General features: G+C 51.3%; 1 protein-coding gene across 1 annotated transcript in view; it reads left to right on the top strand.

Moving 5' to 3' along the window:
* The window catches only part of RIN3 (Ras and Rab interactor 3), a 111,220-nt gene that overhangs the window by 81,247 nt on the left and 8,777 nt on the right, over positions 1-21,196 (top strand). Inside the window, exons 6-8 of the mRNA XM_033108117.1 lie at positions 2,320-3,888; positions 5,412-5,720; positions 19,212-19,343. Coding sequence (XP_032964008.1) covers positions 2,320-3,888; positions 5,412-5,720; positions 19,212-19,343 — 2,010 coding nt within the window. The remainder of the gene's footprint in view (positions 1-2,319; positions 3,889-5,411; positions 5,721-19,211; positions 19,344-21,196) is intronic.

Raw genomic sequence — 21,196 nt, 5'->3', positions numbered from 1 at the left:
CCCCAAGGAGGAAAATTGATTGGGGTGGGGGTTGGGGGCGTGTAGGCGATGACTGTGATCTGGGTGAGCAGTAATGAGAATGCCCAGGCCTCGGTGGGCAGTTGTTTATCATCTACTATATGATGTCCACCTTCACCCAAAGGAAAGGTTTATGTGAACTTGGAGGTGTGCATTGTGGGGTGGGGGGAGGTTCAGCTCATATGTGGGCTGCCTGTTGCTCCTTGCTGGGGGAACTTCCAAGGAGACACCTTTATTGGGCCTGTGTAGACAGGGCACAGTGTTTCCATTGCTCACTCCCCAGAGCCAGAGCAGATGTGTGCTTGATACAAAGCACCCAGGAGAGGAGGGCAGTCATGGAGGGGTCAGTAGCTGCCCACAAAAGCCAAGTGCAGGGCCTAGGCAGCCAAGAGGAACAGCTCACCCAGGTCTTAGGAGAACCGGGAGACACCCCCTCCTGGCACTCTATGTCCGCAGGTCGTGGCTGTGATGTGCACAGAGCTTTGCAAATCGGAAAGAATCACATGGAAGTTTGTCATCGTGGTTACTGTGGAGACAGCTGGCTGCGACACCCAGGCTGCCAGACACAGGGTGTCTGCCCAGGACCGGGCTGAACCGAGAGCCCCAAGGTCCTCCCTGTAATGGCCCCACTTCAGAAGGGATGCCCACGGCTCACTTTCAGTCCATTTCCCAGCAGCCCCTGGGATTACGCCCTGCTCACCTTGACTGGGTTATCTTCCCCCTGGCAAGCAAGGGGGCAAACGCCCACACCCCTGAGAATACCCTTCTCTTAGGGCACACGTGCACACGCTGCCCTCAGCCATCTTGAGGTGTCTCCTTTCTGTCAGTGTCAAGAGCCTATTGTGTCTTACCACATCACCAGTTCTGGGGTGCACGCCACCCTGCAGTCACTCATGCTGGCAGAGCAACCGAGATGGGAAGTGTCGCAAGTTCCAAGGAAGGAAGGCCACATAGCACAGTGGCTGAGCACACAGGCGTTAGAGCTAGTCTGACCTGCTTCAAATTCCAAAGCACCCGGTGACCTTGGACAAATGCTTCACTCTCCCTGGGTCTCTTTATCTTCATCTGCGTTCCAGGGACAATGTCAGGACTTATACCAAACACCTGTGGTCAGGGATCAGTGAGAGGATCCGTGTACAGCAAGAGGCCCCCACACCTGAACTCAGTGTATGTTGGCTCCTGCTATTGTCCTGCATGTGATTTGGGGGAGTTTTCTTACTGATGACTCGCTCCCAGAAGTACGGAGCTCGGGAGAGAGTCTAGAGGCCTGGCCCCATCACTAACAAGGCAGTCTGCACTATGGATGTCCAAAATGAACAGAGAACAAGGCCTGGTTCCCTGTCCCAGGAGCTGCTTGAGTGAGCTCAGAGTGGCTGCAGCCGATCGAAATTGTTCCCAAAATGTTGTGCCCTGTGCCCTTTTTAGAGAGTCCTGAGCTTCTATCCAATTCTCCATAGGGCTTGGGACCTGGAACTCTAGAACTCCTGAACTAACTCTAGAACCCCCGATAACCCTTTCAGCATGGATGTTCCGTGCCCCCCACCCAGAACAAGCCTGGCAGTGACCAACAATGCCTGCGTAGGGATAGCCATGCTTTAGTGGCTTCAGCCATGGCTGAGTCCATGAAGGCTAGGTCAGGAGAAAGGCATGTGCTGGAACCGTAGCTCAGCAGTGCAGGAGCCCCTGCCATCTGACCCCGTCCCCCTCCCACTGGGGGCATGGGGCAGCTTCCGATTTTAACTTTGAGTTTGACCAGAGTCAGAATCATTTCGCCGTGGGCAGGCATTCCCCACTTGGATGGTCAGCTCTGAGCTCACTAGCCACAATCCATACGTTTGTTCTTCCTGCATAGAACTGTGGTGGCCAAAACAGGCCGAAAGTACCAGTTGGGACCGCCATTCTAGAGATGGAAGGTCAAGTGGGCACCCAGCCGGTCATCTGCAGGAACTCTGGGCTTTCTGTCCCCTCTCTCCCCACAGGGTCTACACCCTGTGTCCCTGGTGCCCTCCATGGTGGGCCCTCCCATGCCAAAGTACAGAGCTGAAGCCGAGCCTGTCACCACCGCTCCCTGGCTCCACCCCAGCACTGTGGGGGAGGACCTCGTGGGGCTTCCCCTCTTGAGGCAGGAAGTGGTGGTAGAGTTTAAAACAGTCCAAGAGGGGAAAACAACTCTGGGAGCCGTGAAGTAAACGCGGTGACGGCCGTCCCCTGGCCCTGTGCCCTCGCTGCCCACAACACCACCCCTGGCGGAGCAGGGGGCCCAGCTCCAGGACTGAACACCTTCCTCTCTTCTTTCTACAGGCTTCTGGGACTCCTCGCTGAACCCCCAGCGAGCAGGAGGCAGCCCAGCAGAGCCCCCAAGAGATGCCGCCCCGGGAGCACCCCCAGCGTCCAGCCTCAGGTCCGCTGCCCATGAGGAAAATTGCTCCTGTGAAATTGAACTCTCCATAGGAAATGACCGCCTGTGGTTTGTGAATCCCATCTTCATCGAGGACTGTGGCAGCACCCTGCCTGCCGACCTGCCACCCCCTGGAAGCTGCCCCTCGCGCCCGCTGCCTCCCACCTCTGACGCTACCTCACCCACCTCCAAGTGGGCCCCTCGACGCCCAGCGCCCCCTCCTCCAAAGCCCACTCTGCCTCCCCCCAGCCCCGCCCGGCCTCCTCCGCCCCCTGCTCCAGCTCTGGCCAGTCCTCTGCCCAGTTCTCCCCCAGTGGCTCCTTCCACGCCTCCAGAGGGTCTTCCTCCTGCAACCCCGGCACCTGCCCCTCACCTGGCACCCCATGCCCCAGGCCCCCCAGGCCATCCAAGCCAGCCACCCATGACAGCCTGCGAGAGGCTCCTATGCCCCCCAACAGGCCTGGGTCCCCTCAGGGAGGAAGAGATGAAGCCGAGGGCAACACCCAGCCCCTTGCAGCAGGCCCCCGCCCCTCCAGCACCAGGGAAGAAGGGCCTCCCTGCTGCTCCTCCCAGACGGCGAGTCTCTGAGAAGGCGTCCCTGGAGGAGCAGAGTGCAGGGGAGGTGGACAGGGGCATGATGGCAGAGAGGGACCAGCTGGGGCCGTCCAGGGTATCGCCTCTCAGCCTGCCTCCCCAGGGGAACTCAGACAGTCCTGGGGACAGGCCTCAGAGGACCACAGAGCAAGTCCAGGAAGCAGTGGCCAAAGCCAGTGATCTGGGCAGCCGGCCAGAGTTACCAAAGAAGAACAGGCAACCCCCAGTCCCGCCTCCCAGGAAGAAACGGATCTCACGACAACTGGCCTCGATCCTCCCCAGCCCCTTGGAGAGCGCGGAGCTCTCCGCGGAGGAGGTAGCCCCTGAGAAATCCACTCCTGGCCCACCCAGGGAAGGCCAAAGTCCCACCTCCCAAGCTGGAACTCAGAGCCCACGTGCCAAGGCTGGTGATACACCCCAGAGCACTCCAGAGTTCAAGGGCTCCCTGGCCTCCCTGTCGGACAGTGTGGGAGTGCCCGCCTCTGGCACAGATCAGGACTCCTACTCCACCAGCAGCACGGAGGAAGAGCTGGAGCAGTTCAGCAGCCCCAGCGTGAAGAAATCCTCCATGATCCTGGGCAAGGCGCGGCACCGCCTGAGCCTCGTGAGCTTCAGCAGCGTCTTCCAGGCGTTCCTGTCCAGCGACCGCAAGCTGTACAAGAGGGTGGTGGAGCTGGCGCAGGACAAGGCCTCGTACTTCGGCAACCTGGTGCAGGACTACAAAGTGTATAGCCTGGAGATGATGGCGCGCCAGGCCTCGAGCACCGAGATGCTGCAGGAGATCCGTACCATGATGACCCAGCTCAAGAGCTACCTGCTGCAGAGCACCGAGCTCAAGGCGCTGGTGGAGCCCGCCGTGCACTCCGAGGAGGGGCTGGGTCAGTCCTGGGGGGGCGGGCGGAGGCGGGGGCAGTCCTGTGCGGGGGCAGGGGCAGTCCCAGGCTCGGGCTGGGAGCTGGGCGGGTCGGAGGGGTCATCCTAGGTAAGCCACCCTTTCCCCAAACTAATCCAACTAACAGCTTTGCTGTTTTGCCTCGTGCTGCCAAGTTCTGCCCAGTTAGATGGTGGAAGAACCTCAACCCATATAACTGGTTGGGCGGGACGCCTCCCTCAGGATGCTTCTACTTTCATGGGGGAGACAAGTCACAAGGAGCAATTTGAGGCAAAAGAAGTACTAACACGTGTGGCTGCTGAGGGCCAGAGTCAGTGTGTGCCGGACATGCAAAGTCTCTCAGGAATGAAGGAACCCTGGTTGGCTGGGCCACAGCCCTCTCCTTTTGCTTTAGAGGAAACAACAGCTGAGACCCTCCCCTGAGGACAAGGTAGAGCCAAAAAGACTTCCCAAGAATATTTCCCTACTGTCACCCAAGGCAGCCGAACGTCACCCTGGTGTCAAGTAGATATGGGTTCAAATCCTAACTAGCTGTGTGACCCATATCACCAGAGCCGGGGTTGGCCCATCTGTAGAGTGAGGATAATGGCATGAGCCTTGCAGGGTTGCTGGGAAGTCAAAGCTGACTGCCTCCCACTCCACTAGACGATCAGGGCGCCTCTTGGACAAGATACTTGGACAGTGAAGGAATAAGCCATGTGGATAGCTGTGAAGTGACTTTTCCAGGCAAGGGAATAGCAGGTGCAAAGGCCCTGAGGCAGGAGCACGCAAGGCAGGTGGTGGAGCAGCTGGGAGACCAGGATGGCTGGAGCAGCATGAGCATAAGGGGCGCGAGAAAGCTCGTGAGTGACAGGTCACAGGGACAGATCCCGGAAGAGCCTTGAAGGGCACAGGGAAGACTTTGGCTCCTATTGTCCGTGAGTTGGGAGCCATTGACAGGGTTTGAGCGGAGGCATGCCATGGTCAAATGTGCCCTAACAGGATTATTCTGGTTTCTATAAAGGGCCAGAGCAAGAGACTTCTAACATAAGTCAGGCAAGAGATGATGCATGGTGGCCCAGGTCAAGGGGGTAGCCTTGGAAATTGTGAGAAGTCAGGTTCTGTATTCTTGAGTCTAGAGCAAGTAGATTTGAGATTGAAAGAGAGACATCAAGAATAATTCCACCAAACATTTACTGGGCATCCAGGCCCTCCACGTACAGCTGCACAGGTTATACACTGCACAACTCCCACGTGAACAGTGCCCCCTGAAGTTGCCAACTAGTAGGCAGCCCCATGAGAGTTTCATCTGTGTCAGGCCCTGTGAAAAACACTAGGACGTAATGTGTCAGCCCAAGGGCTCCTGTGAAAGTGGCTTCTCAGTGTGGCTTCTCAAGTGTAACTGCTGGGGCTATGAATATATTTTTCCCGGGATCAGAAGATGGTAATAGCCATAATGTCAGGCAACAAGGCCTGGTGGCAGGATCCTGCCACTGGTGTCCTCACCCTCCCACTCTCACCCTCCTACAGAAGCGATTATAGAATCCGCCTTGTACAAGTGTGTCCTGAAGCCCCTGAAAGAAGCCATCAACGCGTGCCTGCATGAGATCCATAGCAAGGACGGCTCGCTGCAGCAGCTCAAGGACAACCAGCTGGTGATTCTGGCCACCACCACCACCGACCTGGGCATAACTACCAGTGTGCCAGAGGTGCCCATCATGGAGAAGATCCTGCAGAAGTTTACCAGCATGCACAAGGCCTACTCGCCCGAGAAGAAGATCTCCATCCTGCTCAAGACCTGTAAGCTCATCTATGACTCCATGGCCCTCGGCAACCCAGGTAGGTGGGCAGCCGGAGGGGCCTGGGCTCGGGGCTCTCTCCAGGCTGCGACGTTAAGTGGGTCTGGGACTCCTCCCCTACCACGGCCTCCAGAGCCTCTGGAAGGCACTAGGGAAGTCTTTACAGATGAGGCCTGCTGGGGCAGGACTGGGCGTGACGGGGATGGAATTGCTGGGCACCTCTCAGGGGTTACCTGGGCACCAGGAGGAAGGCCATGGTTGGCCGAAGGCCGGCAAGGAAGCCAGCCCATACCAAGCCTTTGTGTGAATTACGAAAAGATGCTGTATTAGTTTCCTAGGGCTGCCGTAACAAAGTACCACCAACTGGGTGACTGCAACAACAGAAATGTATTTTCTCACAGTTCTGGAGGCTGGAAGTTTGACGTCAACATGTCAGCAGGTTCATGCTCCTTCTGAAGGCTCTAGGGGAGGATGTGCTCCAGGCCTCTCCCAGCTTCTGGTAGTTCCTTGGCTTGTGGCAGCACAACTCCCGTCTTCACATGGCATTTCCCCTGTGAGCACGTCTGTGTCCAAACCTCCCCTTTTCATAAAGGCACCAGTCATGTTGGATTAAGGCCCGCCCTGCTCCGGTGTCACCACATCACAGCCGATTGCATCTGTGGCAATCCTGTTCCAAATAAGGTCACATTCCAAGGTACTGAGGGTTAGGATGTCAACATAAGAATTGTGGAGGGACTCAATTCACCCCGTAACAGCCACCTAAATCACTTAGCATTTATTATTGCTCACAAGTCGGTTGAGCAGTTGTGCTGGTCTGCTCAGGCAGGCCTGAGCGCGGCGGGGCCAGCTCGTGGGTCTGCGGTCAGAGGGGATTGTTCAGAGGCTGGCTGGTCTGGGGTGGCCTTGCTCAGATGTTGGGTGATTGACTGGCTGTTGACTGGTCTGGAATGGGAGTGACAGGGCCATGCATTTCTCATTCTCTGGCAGGTTAGCCCGGGTTTGTGCCCATGGCAGTAGTTGGTGGTCCAAGAGAACAAGCAAAACCTGCGAGGCGTCTGAGGGCCTGGGCTTGGAAGGCATGACACCGCTCTGACATATTGCACTGACTTGTTTAGTCGCAAGACCAGCCCAGAATCAAGGGGTGATGAACTAGACTTCCCCTCCTGATAGGAAGAGCTGCAGAGTCTCGTTGCAAGGGGTACAAATATAGGAAAGGGACTCATTGGGACTGTTTGTGATCCTTTTATCACAGCGCTCCTCCAGGCAAACGAGAACAGGCATCACTGCACCACGATGCCCACCTTAGTGAACAGGACGCTGGCTGGATTGTATCCCCAATCACCCCTTCAGTGGGATGGTCTTGTGCAGTAAGCAACCTGTGTAACTGTACATGACAGCCATGGTAATGGAGAGGAGAAGGATAATGGAGAGTAGCCACACTGGCTTGAGTTCAAATTGCTGATCTGTCACTTACTACCTGCATGACCAGGAATGATTTATTTAACCCCTTAAGGCCCAGTTTCCTCACCTGAGGAAGTGATTTCACAAAGAGAGGAAACTAAAACCCCTAATGGTGAAGAAGCCACCATCAGTCACTTGTGAATATTGGAAATAACAGATGTAAAATGTCGACCTCAATCCACAGCACCTCACAGGCTCAACCAGTGGTGGCTGTGTTAGAAGAGGGCTTCTCTCCATCTCCCTTAGAGAAAAACAGGCCAGTTCGGCCACAGGCCAACAGAAAGCATTGTTAGTATGTGACCTGGGGGATGGTGGAAGGTCCTCTCACCCTGGCAAAGCCCCCTTCACAGACCTTCCCCGTCTGAACTTCTAATTGGGGGAGTCACTTCTCCCTGAACCATGCGGGGCTCAAGGTGATACAGGGCCAAGGGCTGTACAGGCCCTGAGATGTTATCGGGGAGACAGCTTCAAGCCTGAGATTCTCAACAAGTCCCAGTTTACTCAGAAAGCTTGGTCTTCCTAGAATTCTTTTAAATACCCAATCTCTTGGCAGTAACTTCAAACACGATGATTTCGCCGATGGTGAATTTCGTTACTGAAAACCAGAAAGCAGGGAATGCGGGAAGAATGGCTGATTTTGAGAGAATAAAGAAAAGAAAAGCAATTGCTTGAGAGGGCATACCTAGCACAGCATGTGAAAGAACACACCAGAGTGGGACGCTCAGTTTCCCCATCCTCGGTGGAGGGAGGCTGGAATCTCTCTGATGATCCAGAAGCTAGCCCCAGGTGGAAGCCTCTGAGGCCAGAAATTCAGGGTGGGGTCAGGGCTCCCTATAGACATCATGTTCTCCTCCCACTGCTGGATGAGCACTGGACTGCGAGTCCAGCGGCTCCCAAGCTCAGCGCTGCCCTTAGCAGCCCAGGGCTGCCCCACTCAGAGCCTCATTTTCTTCCCCTGGGAGGAAGTATGTTCTGCCAAGAAGAGCAGGGGCTTTGGGTTTCATTCACAGGCCTGGATTTGAACCCCAGCTTCAGTGCAGGGGGCGGGAGAGCATATAGAAAACACCTAGAAGGCATAAGCCCCAAGGAGGTACTTACCTGCCAGAGCCTCAGTCTTCTCACTTACAAAACGGGGCTGGGAACACCTCTCAGTGCTATTTTGAGAATCGGAGGCAACCAAGTATGTGTGAGAGTCCAGTGAATATTAGCATGCAGGAAAGACTGCCTCCCCACCACGTTCCCAGCAACGTAGAGGCTGAACCCTCTCAGTGGTTTCCAAGCTGGGTTCCAGGAGGCACCCCAGTGGCCCCCAAAGGGCCACAAGGCAGGTTGGACCCCATGCTGGCTTCAGCCCAGACAACCTCCCTGTCCCGGTTTTACACACAGTTCCGCATGGGACTGTGTGTGAAATAATTGGTGCTGCTACTAAACTCTTTAGTGTTTTTTTAAGCTTTCATTTGGAAATAATTTCAGACTTCAAAAACTTCAAGAATAGAAACAGTACATTAAACTGGGAATGTCCATATCCTTTGTGAATTGTTAGTATCTTGTTTTGCATTTGCTTTATCATGTATGCTTTCTCTGTGCATTCTTAATTTTCTTTTTTGAATCATATGAGGGTAAGTTACACTCATCTGGGCCCTTGACCCCTAAACACTTGCCTAAGAATAGGGATATTCTCCTACAGAACCATAGTTGTAAATTTACATTGATACCATATTTTCATCTAACTAACCCACCATCTGAATTCCAAGGTTGTCACTTGATGCTTTTTAGCATTTCCTCCTCCGGTTTTTGGATCCAGTCAAGGTCAGGTATTATGTTTAGTCGTCATGTGTCCTTTATCTCCTTTAACCTGGAACGTTTCCAAACCTTTCTTTGTCTTTTATGACATTGACATATAGGAATACAGATTTCTCTCCCCACCCCCCACTTTTTTATTTTTAACGGAAGTTCCTCATTTTGTGTTTGTCAGACATTTCCTCATGATGAGGTTATGCATTTTCAGCCAGATCTCAACTGACTCTTAAATTCTCCTCTGACTTTGATACTCAGTGATCTTATGATCTTAGAACCAGGCCCCCTACACCAAGCATTCAACTCACACCTCTCTCCTGCCAGAGGCTTCTAGCAGCTTGCGAAAGTGTGGTCTGCAGATCAACAGCCCTGGGAGCTGTCGGCGACCCCATGGAGGGCAGACCTTCAGCTTGGGTCCTGCCTCCCTCCACCACTGACCCACTCTAAGCAGAAAACAGCCCTTCCCTCCCACCCCCACCCCCACTCGCCCTGCCCACCCCCCTCATCTCTTTTGCATGGTACTGGCAATAGTAACCTGCAGTACCCCCATGGCCCACTTGTGACAAAGATAAAAAAGGGCCTGGCTGCTGACGAGACCTGTTGGAACAGCGGGCAAAGGGCTAAACTTGGAGACACAAGGCCTGAGGTACCTGGCCAGGCTGTCTTTTCCAGAAAGGTAGTTGCTATTTATGCCCATGATACAGATGGGCCTAGAATTGAAACCTAGAACTTTCTCACTCCAAAGCTCGTGGGCTTTTATCTCTATAACAAGCAGCCAGCCTAGGAACAGATTCCAAAGTTCCAGAATCCCTATCAAGTGCTTCCTCCACTGTAACAAGTTTCGGGGCCTGGGTCAGGCAGAGTGTAGAGTTCACGGCCACAGTGGCTTTGGATAAACTTGGCCGTCCATCCTGTAGCCAGGAGCATCCTGTAGCCGTTTTTCTCGGGGATGTCATATGAGACTTGGTGACAGCATTAGAACTTCTAGAGTCCTGTCTCGCATTACTTTGACAAACATGTTATTCCCACCTCCTCAGTGTCTAAGACCAGGACTGGTCCAGGGCTGGCCCTGCTCTTGCGGAGAAACAGATTCAAGCCTAGGCACGCCTCCCTAAGGTGGGGGATGGAGGTTGCGAAGGAAGGAGGAATGCAGTGTGTGCAAATGTGGGATTCTTTCTAAAAGAACATAAAGAACCTTCGTCTGACATAAAGAGCCGCCATATCCAAGAGACCAGTGAAGGTCAATAGTCTGCCTTTTTCCTTTCTGTTCCTTCAGTAGTCTGCGTAAACACCCTGATACACCACTTCAGGAAATGAAACCTGGCTCCTGATGCTGGGGCACAGGGCACCCCACAGCCAGGTGGTTGGATGTGGGGACCAAAGGGGTCTTCTCATAGTCCCAGAGCCCCTCAGGCCTCTTGCCCTCCACCTCCCTGGCAGAGACCAGCTAGGAATCTGCAGCTGGTTCAGGCAAGGGCAGAGGCTGGGGGTCGATGGGAGAAGGAAACTTGAGGGAGACCCCAGGAGCATGGAAAACAGGCCTGTGACATGGACTGGGGGTGGAAAGGACAGAGGGAGGCCAGGTCGTTGGTTTGTAAAAATCTGTGTTGTAAAGAATCGAAACTGATTTCTGATGACAAAAGTCGGTAATGTTTAATGTTGAAAAAGCGATTAGTATTTTGGTGGATTTCTTTCTGCTGTTTTTGAAACAGATATAGATAGGTAGCTAGCTAGATAATTTGTTAAGGAAACACTTGCAGCTATAACAGATAAACCTTGCCATCTCTAACGTGATAGAAGTTTATTTCTCACTCATGTAAGTCCAGTTGAATGGAGGAGGGTTGCGGGGAGAGTGGGCTCTGCTCCAGAGTCATTAAGGGACCTAGGCTGAGGGAGACTTTCTAGGTGCCCCTGGACGTTGACATCCAGGTGAGAGAGAGACGGGGGAGCGGAGAGGTGGGGAGCACACATTTGGACCAAGCCTGAAAGTGAACCAAAGCTTGCTTTTATACCCCACAACAGAAATGGGGTTCAGGCCCTTTAAGATGTCATGGTCTGCGGATTATAAAACATACTACCCTCTTGTCTTGTGTAATAACGATGTCTAACATTTCTCACTCACCAATTACCCAGCTGGCATCATGCTAATCACTTTGCATCTCTCTTGTTGAACCCTTACAACTACCCACAGAGAGTGAACACTCTTGTTATCCCCATTTTATAGCCAAGCAAACTGAGGCTCAGCAAGGTTAAGCACCATGCTCAGGGTCATACCTGAGCAGGTGAATGGTAGACTTGGATCAAGGTCCTGTGCTAAACCACTGCTCCTGACTATCCAGGGCGTCCTGGGATCAGAAATGATGTCAGAGGAGGTGGGCCCACGTCGTGGGTGGCCTCATGCCTTCCTAGCCAGGCTGGGACTTTTGGCTTCAGGTCTCTGAGCCCACAGCTTGCATGGCTGGCTGGCTTGCGGGCGGAGCTCTTCAAAGAGGAACCCAGGGACCTGGAGTGATTTCCTCAGGAATGTGGCATTGCTCAAAGCAGAACTGAGACTGAAGCAGCGTCTACACAAAAAACAAATAGCCAAATGGGGCAGCTTCGTGGGCTCAGTGGGAGAGAGGGGCAGCTTCCCATCTCACGTCAGTGACCTCCGACCGGTCATTTCTCTTCCCCAGGCTCCAGTTCCTTCACCTGTGCAACTGGGAGCTACACAGTAGTTTTCAAACCAGTTCCAGGGAGCTCTCTGGAGGCCACATAGCTGGGGCCATCTTGCAGGGGAGACAAACAGCAGCCCAGCGCTGCTGCCCCCATAAGGAATCCCCCAGAGAAGCCAGCTTCGATATAAAATACCCCTTAACAAAAAGGCTTCCACGGCCAAAGTAAATTTAAAACTTCCTGTTCCGGATTCTCTCTGCTTCATGCCATCCTGTTTTTGTCACATAGATTCACTCATTCAACAAACATTTATTGACAATATGGAGACTGACAGAAAAACCCAGTGTCTGCTTTTAGGATGGTCACAACTCAAGTGGAAACATAGCATTAAACAGGCGACAACTGCTCAGTGTGATAAATGATAGTCAGTCATTCACTTAGCAGAAATATTTATTCAACACCTACCACAGGCACTGGTGAGGCGTTGGATATAAACAGTGAGTACCATGTAGTTTCCTCATAAAGCTTCCATTCTAGTGGGAGAGGCTAGTAATAAACAAGGAAACAAATACAAAATATATCTTCAGATGCTGAAACATGCCACTAGGATAAACAAAACAGGGTAGAGGTCTGAGGAGTGTTGAAGGAGTTTGCTTTCCAGGTCGGCAGGTCAGGGCGGGGGGCCTCTCCAAGTTAATGTATAATATTTGTTTTTCCATTCTGCAATCATGGGCCAGGGAAGCCCATTATAAGGGCATTGAACCTAGATAGTGGGGCGTGGGGTCTTCGGTTCAGATTTCCTGGAGAAAGGAAGTGGCTTCAAGTGGGAATTGCGGTAGAGGATAAGGGCCAAAGCAAATCACAGCTGTGAGCCTTGTGCTGCTGTGGGATTGTTGCATCAATATAAAGCCCACTCAACAAATTTGGAGGGACAGTTATGATGAAAGCTTAGACCCTTCCTCTAGATCAGTGGTCTGCAAACTACGGCCCGCAGCCTGCCACCTGATTTTGTAAATAAAGTTTTATTGAAACAGCCACATCCATTCATTTACACAGTATCTATGGCTGCTTTTGTTATAATGGCTGGGTTGAGTAGTTGAGATAGAGACCCTGTGGCCTGCAGAATTAAAATATTTACTATCTGGCCCTTTACAGAAAAAAAAAAATTGCCAACTCTTCTTTTAGATAATGCTTCCTAGAAGATAAAACTTATTTGATGCTTACAGTGGCCCTACGTAACACAGTGAGTTTTATTATCCCAGTTTTCAGATGAGAAAACTGAGGCTCAGAGTGAGTAGCTCCAGATCACTCAGCTAGTTAAGTGGCAGAGTTGAGGGTTTCCTAATGCAGTGTTCCTCAGTCTGCATGACCCAGGTGAGCACGCTTCGGCTCATTTTGGAGAGCTCTCCCCTCTCCAAAATCTCCCAGCCAATGAAACATGCATAAGGCCCCCAGTCAGCTCTTTAAAAATGTGATTGGCTCCCCCCATACCTGCAGATGGAAAACAGATGTGCCTTTGGTTAAAAAAAAAAAAAAAAAGGCAGAAATCACCAGGAAATGCAAGCTGCAGCCTAGTGGGGCTTCCAGAGGCACAGCCTGATGGACGAGCTCTCTGATCCGCAAACGACAGATATTCATTCCCATCACAGGAGAATTCTTTTGCAACTGTGCCCCAGCATCCCATAGTGCCTGAGACCCCACTACGTGCAGGCTGAGCCCGGGCCTAGGCTCCTGGCTCCATGGGAAGGAGAATACAGCCCTAACTACCCCGGGATATGGGCTGGAAGCTGGTGCTTGTAAATGCTGCAGGAAGCTTGTTTGTCTGCAAGTAGCTATCAGGTCAGAGGGCCGGTGTGGGCATTTCTCAGCCATATCAGGGAAGAGAGATCCACATTCTAGTCCCAGCTCCACTACTGACCAGCTGTGGGGCTTTGAGTAAATTTCTCCCATCTCTGAGCCTCAGTTTCCTCACAATGAGGTTGGACTTAATGAACCCAAGGTCATTGATGTGCTAAGCCAGCTCATACTGGCTCCTGAGAGCTAATTGTGTGGATCTCTTCCCCACTCCATATTCATGTTGGTAGAAGCTGAAGTGGACCGTTGTGCAAATATTTAAACCATGGAAATTGGCAAACACTGTAAATCAGGGCTTACATTTTGCTTTGGTGAGCCGGTTGTTTGGCATTTCGCAGCACACCACTGTCTAAGGCCCAAAGCAGATCCTAGTATCCTCAACTATGGCCCAAACCCTGGGCACGACAGAGTAGTGCCCAGTGGGAACACATGGGGGGCTCAGTTCAATCTGCTGTCTGCATCCTATGCCCCAAGCCCTGTGCGAGGGACTGCAAAGAGATTGGGGGTGGGGCAGAGGTTCAGAGAGGTTAAGTGACTTGCCCAAGCTCACACAGCCTCCATCCTTGCTGTTAGGGAGCTCATAGCCCAAGGGAAAGGGCCGGCACTGAAATTGTCAAGGTAAATGGGAGTTGGAGCAGGAGCCGTCCAACTGTGCTTGAGGATGTGGAAGAGGATGAGGAAAAGTTAATAAGAGAAAAGTAAGAAGGGTGTTTCCAGGCAGAGGGAACAGTGTGTGCAAAGGCATAGAGAAGTGAAAGTGTCTGTGGAGTTCAGGGAATGGAGTTTGGCAGTTCAGCACAGTGGAATGTTATGTGGGAAGTTGATAGAGGCAGAATGTTCTGAGTTGAAAGTTGTGAAGTAGAGTGTAGAATGCACCATTAGCTGGGGTGGTCCAGGAGAGCTTCATGGAGGAGGCGGACCTTGAAGGAAGAGTGTTGAAGTAGCAGGAACATGGAATTATGGGTGAAAAAAGCTAGATTCAAGTCTTTGTTCATCACATCCTAGCCACGTAACCTTAGACAAGAAGCTTAACTTCTCTGAGACTCACTTTCCTCATCTGTCAAGTAGGCACAAATGACTCTTAACATGCCTCATAAAGTAATTTTAGGAATTCATTGATATGTTTATAAAATATGCTTTCCATCTTTAAAGAGTCACACCAATATTGGTGCTGTGAGGGCAATGGAAGGCTCAGGCCTGTGGAAGGCAAGGGGAAGGCTTGCCAGGTTGGTGAGTGTGGCAAAAGCCTAGGGGCAGGAAGGCAGGTGACCTATTCTGAGGCCATCGACTGGATCATGTGGCTGGAGGACAGGAGGGTCAGTCATTCTGGACAAGTATCTGTGGGCCCAGTGGTGGGAGGCCCTGAACATCAAAGTAAGAGGTCTGGACTTGATTCTCTAGGCACTGGGGAGCCACTGATGGTTCTTGAGAACAGACATAGCATGATCGGAGCTGTATTCACAGGAGATGAGTTAGTAGACAGAGTAGATCAAAGGACAGAGACCCTGCTGGGACGGTAGGCTTAGGGGAGATGAGGGAGGAAAAGCAAAGGGTGAGTGCAGCAAGCAGTCAGAAGGAAGTCTTACCTGGGCTCTGGTCTGAGTCGCCATGGGGGACAGAGCCCCAGAGGAAGAGAAGGACTCCTAGGCCTGGCACCTATGCACTGGGGGGGAAGTAAGCCCCATGATGGAAATGGGGAGGTCCCAGCAAGGATTTCCAGGGAGAGATGATAAGTACTTTGGCTTGGCCCCTGATTAGGGAAGGACTCCTGGAGTCTCTCTAGAGTCCCCTCTGACTCAGTGTCAAGGTAAAGACTCTGAGGCCTTGCTGGGAGCTCAGCATTCATCCATTCATTCATTTATTCATTCACCCAGCACCGTGCCATGCTCTGTGTCCTGGGGAGATGGACAGGAGGTGCTCACAGGTAGGTGGGAGTCCCCTGCAGTGGAGTGACTGAACACCACGTGGTGGGAGCCAAGGAGATGGGCTCCAAAGCCCTTCCTTGATAATCAGCCAAGCTTCTCAAGAAGAACATGGGAAGAAGAAAAGGGTGAAGGACTTGCCCAGATCCACAGCCCCCCACGACCCCATCTCTATGTCTTCATACCTGGGGCCCGAGCTGAACCGTCCTGGCTGAAAGTCACTGTCCCTTTAAGCATGGTTTCTCACCTTGGCACTGTAGACATTTGGGGGCTGAATAATTCTTTATTGTGGAGGGCTGCCCTGTGTATTGTAGGATGTGTAGCAGCATCCCTGGGCTTCATGCCAGTAGCACCAGCACCCTAGTTCTGACAACCAAAAATGTGACTCCAGACACTGCCAAATGGCCCCTCAAGGGCAGAATCACCCTGGTTGAGAACCACTGCTTAAAAGCAAATTAACTTGCCTGATTGCATCCCTTGGTGAGTTATTAATATAACATTAAAAAAAAGGATGTTCTTGAAAGCAAAGTAAAAATTCAGTCAGCTCTAAATCAATGCATGAGTTATAGGTGAATTCCAAAAGGCACAGGCACGACTTTGTTTCACATTTGTGCTGCTGGACTCACCTTGTTCCCTAACTCATAAATCAAACAAGAAAAGAATCTCTGGTGTGGCAGAATGCCAATAATTAAATTATAAATATGAAAAACAACTCCAAGCACAAAATAATCTTTCCCGAGGAACTCTTTAGTCATGTCACAGGCTCGTAAAGGTTTATGGGAAGGCTTGCTCCAAAACTAACTAATTCTGTGCAGGGAAGACACAGGAACCTTGAAACATCGGGCCTCAGAACACAGAGCTGGAAAAAGAATGGATAATCTTCTTTAGTGGGTATTTCCATGGGAGCACATGTAAATATTTCACAGAATTGTCACCAGAGAAATTCTGGTCAAGTCGGTGGAGTAGGAATAATACGTGGTGAATTAAAAAACAAAAACAAAAACCCATAGGATGTCATATTTTTTGTGTCAGTTCACACATGACTAGAAATGGAGGTTCAGAGAGGGAAAGCAATGAGCCCAAGGTCACACAGCTACGTAGTAAGTAGTACACTGGGACTAATATTGCGGGTCTGTCTGACTCTGCTTTTCAGTGCTTTGTGTTACCAACCCCTTCAGCCTATTCATTTAGAGGTGGGAAAACTGAGGCCACTTGAGAAAGCGGAACATAGTTGTCAGTAAGAGCTCACCTTTCCATATCACTTTATGGGGTCCAATCGCTTTCATATTCTTTTTCTCATTTTTATTCTCTCCTGACAGGCCATCAGGGCCAGCGTTGTTGGCCCCATTTTGCAGATGTAGAAACCGAGTGTAGCAGGGAAGGCAGGCCACAGGCATACTGTTCTCTGGAAAACCAAAGAAGGATGAATAGAGATGTGGAGACACGCAAGTCCACCCAGAGCCCACTGAGGCAGTGCTGGTTTACGCTTCTTGGGGTGTGACCAGCACCCTGTGAAGGCACTAGACATGGGCAGTGGGAAATAATTAATGGGGAAATAATTCCTCATTATTTAGAAGGGCTCATATATAGAAGGGCTCATATATATATATATATTCCTCATATATAGAAGGGCTGCGAAATTCAACTTGAGCTCCCACCTTTTTTTGGCAGCTTTTTTATATCATTTCTTTTGTTTACATCTTCCTGCTCCCCACTGGAATCCAGAAAAATCAGATCTGAGGGACAGAGTGGTTATAAAAGAGTTTAGTGAGTGAGTGAGTGAATGAATGAATGAATGAGTGAGCAGGTGCACCATGGTCTAGCTATTGTGACTACCAACTGGGAGCACTTTGTACTGAGATTTGCAGCTCACAGTCTGTAGAAGTTAGGATATAGCTCAGACTGCTGTTAACACACACACACACAATGATTTTAAGCAAAACTGAATTTATTTCACTCTCATGTACCAGTGTAGGCTGGTATGATACCTCTCTCTTCTACAAGATCCTCAGAGAACCAAGCTTCTCTCTTATCCCTCCACCGTCCCCAGGGTTTTCTCCATCCCTTTTAAGGGCATGCTCCTCCCTTGTAAGGGCATGACCTGGAAGCTGAACACATCACTTCCTCCTCGAATCCCATTAGCCAGAACTGAGATATGTGGCCACACCTAGCTGCAAGGGATGCTGGGAAGTGGGTCTTTATTTTGGGTGACCATGTCCCAGCTTCAAGTGAGTTCTGTTACTATGAAAATAAAGAGAGATTGGACAATGGGGGAGGAGGAGGAAAGTAGTCTCCAGCATTCATTCCAGGCTAGAATGAGGCTGAGCAGCTAAAGGACACAAGACCCTCCTTGGAGGGGTGTCCATGACCCCCGGAATCAGTCCCTGGCATGGCTACTGGCCTTAAACTGGGAGGGCCCTGAGGGCTGGGACCAGCTCTGACTCACTTCCTCTGTCTCCCTGTGTGCACAGCCCCACACGAATGTCCACTTGTCATAGCTGCCACTTACCAAACACTTACGTGCCAGCCACTGCCCTAAGCACCATCCAGGGGGCCAGATTTGGGTGCGGCGAATGAGGCGCTCACTTCAGATACAAAATTTAAGGAAGTGCCAAAAAACTCAGTAATCCAGATAAAGTGTGTGTGTGTGTGTGTGTGATATGTATTATGTTATTATATATGAGTATGTACATACGTTTTTAAAAAACAGCATAGTGGTTTTAGTGTAGTCACAAAATCGTGTGACCCAAACTACTTTAATTCCAGAATATTTTTTATGCCAAAAAGAAACTCTGTACCTGTTAGTGGTCACTCACACCCCATTCCCTCCTTCCCCCAAGGCTTGGCAACCACTAGTCTACTTCTGTGTCTAAGGCTTTGCTTATTCTAGACATTTCCTATAAATGGAATCATGCAATGTGTATAACACGTAGTCTTTTGTGACTTCTTTTACTTAACATAATGATTTCAAGGTTCATCTGTGTCATAGCATGTATCAGTAGTTTGTTCCTCTTTATTACCAAATAATGTTCCATGGATGGGTAGACCACATTTTGTCTATTCATTCATCAGCTGATGGACATTTTTGCTGTAAGAGGCCAAGTGAGGGACTTCGTGAAGATTCTGTAGGAATTCTGCAGGAATTCTTGCTCTTTAGGTACAACCTTTGATTGTGTGTTGCCATATAGTCGTCAGTCTTCAGAGCCAAACTGGGAAGATGTATTTTAGGCCCATTTTCCCCTCTTCTCTTCCCCAAGGCACCCATTCCTGTCAGGAGGTTCTGAGCCCTGTGAACATTTCCCACAAAAGCAGAAGTGATGAGATCTTCCTTTCAGAGGCATTTTCAAAGAAACCCTCGGGAAAGGGCACTGCTTAACCCAAAGAACGAAGGTTGAATGGTGGAGTTTCTGACTTTGTAGCATTGATTGAGGGAGGGCTTTCATTCATTGAGGAAGACGTGTGGTTAAAAGGGCCAGCAACATCAGACAGACTGCTGCTTCTGGGCGGGTCCATGAATAAGTGTGATGTGAACTTGACTGTCAAGCAAAGCAGCAAGGGGTGTTGAGGGAGAACAGCTGGGGAAAAGGAAGGGACTGGGTCTTGCCCACCCAGCAGAGGGCACCTTTCTTGGTTCCTACTTCCTAAGCCAAGGCCGTGTCTCAGACCACCCCAAAAAGTCTGGTTCCAGGGTAGCCCCCATCCTGAGAATCATGAGAAAGCAGGAAGGTTTCTCTTCCAGGGGTAACCATCCCCCGCCCAGCAAACCGCCTCTCCTTCCCCTGGGCAGGTGACGGCTCACAAGGAAAGCCTCGCTCTCACCCACCGTGTCTCCTTCCTCCCAGGGAAGTCCTACGGGGCCGACGACTTCCTGCCCGTGCTCATGTATGTGCTGGCGCGCAGCAACCTCACGGAGATGCTCCTCAACGTGGAATACATGATGGAGCTCATGGACCCCGCCCTGCAGCTGGGGGAGGGTGAGTCACCAGCCCCAGCCCATCTCCGGGCCATGGGGCCCATCGTACCCCACCCCACCCAGCCACACCAGGGGCTCGCTGGGCAGCCCAGTGCGAACCTCCTGGATGCCAGACTCCACTGAGCCCTGGGAACACAACACAGGGCCCGACACAGGCCCTGTCCTGGGGGAGCTCACAGATGAGCAGCAGATCTAGACCAGTAGAGACAGCGTGTCACCACTGCTTGACATGTGCTGAAATGGTGGGAAGCCCAGAGGGGAGGGCTTGTTACCCAGACTGGGCAGTCAGGGAAGGCTTCTGGAGGAGGTGATACCTGAGCTGAGCATTGAAGGTTGAATAGGAACCAGTCAGACAAAGAAGGGGAAAGGCATTCTTCACAGAGGGAACAGCCGTTGCTAGTAGCATAAAAGTTAAGGCTGAAGTAGCACCCACAGGGAGTCTGAACAGGAAGTGATGGTCAGTTCTCAGGCAGGGGTGGCCCGGGGACCTCTCCGCCCCTTGCTCATTCAACCCTGGGCCACGTCCTCTGTCAGTGGGTGGAGGTTCATGCTATGGGTAAACGGCAGTGGTATGATCTGCTCTACCCACACTTAAGTTTCCCTTCCCCTTTCTTCCTTCCCACCCCTTCCTCCCACCCACTTAGCCTCAGCCATCCCTTCACCAAGAATCCCTGAGGTACAACCAACCTAGGAGTCAGCTCTGAGGGCGCCCCGAATTGTCCTCTAAGACATCAGCCTAAAAGGATGAAAAGGAGACTCTCAGGCCCTGAGTGGCCCCTTTGGACTTCGTAGTTCTTAAGATAAAGAGACCCTCTTTGCATCTGTTTGCATTTTTACCATGAATCATCAGTCTCTGGGGTGACAGTTCTGTGAGTTCTTGAAAGCTCAGGGGAACATGTAAAGCTATAAAGTTTACTATCACGTATAACTTTGGTTTGCTCCCTCAGACCTCTGGAGCTATTTTTTTTCTCCTCCATAGTTAAAACTTTCCTGCAGTTGTAACAACCTGTCTTCTAGAGGGTATAGGGATTCAGTAGAAGCCAAGCTTTCTTCAGCAGTGATTATCAGCTGCCCACTCCATCCATCCATCCATCCATCCATCCATCCATCCATCCACCCATCTACTAATCTATCTGTTCATTCTTCTACCCACCTACCATCCATCCACTCATCCATCCATCCATCCATCCATCCACTCATCCACTCATCTATCCACCCACCCACCTACCCATCCATCTATCTACCCACATGCCTACCCACGCATCCAAACATACACTCACCCATTCGTCTATCCATCCAGCAGCGACTCAGTGAGCCCCTACTGTGTGCCAGGCTGCATGTGAGGCACTTGGGCTGCAGAGCAAGGTGAGCCAGGTGAAGATGATAGTCTCATGAAAATGAATAAATGTCCCGTTCTGTACCACACACTTTGGGGCCTCCACCTCAGGCCTTCCCGGGCCTTCCTTCCTGGTTTCTCAGCCCTGAGCGTGCACGTGGAAGCACCACGAGGTTGAGGGGTTGGGCAGAGAACTCAGACAACACTGACCTGTCTCCCACAGGCCCCATTAGCCTTTGGGGGAAGAAAAGATAGAAGGGAATGGGAGGGAAGGAGGCTCCATCCAGGTGGCTCTGAGCACCCCATTGCCTAGGACTAGCCCCCTGAAAAGTACAGCAGCCCCCCAGCACTCTCAGCAGGAATATTAACTGTGGTCTGTGGCTACCACACATGTAATCGCAAAAGGTCAAAATTTCTACATGTCTAAAAGTACCATGAATAGAATGAGATACTAACAGTAAACCAAGGGAAAGGGTTCTCATAAATCAGCACACCAAGAATTAAGAGCCTTAATATGT

The sequence above is a fragment of the Rhinolophus ferrumequinum genome, chromosome 6, assembly GCF_004115265.2.
Source record: "Rhinolophus ferrumequinum isolate MPI-CBG mRhiFer1 chromosome 6, mRhiFer1_v1.p, whole genome shotgun sequence".
Classification (NCBI taxonomy): domain Eukaryota; kingdom Metazoa; phylum Chordata; class Mammalia; order Chiroptera; family Rhinolophidae; genus Rhinolophus; species Rhinolophus ferrumequinum.
The sequence above is the reverse complement of the archived record's forward strand: the minus strand, read 5'-3'. Positions and strand labels throughout refer to the sequence as shown.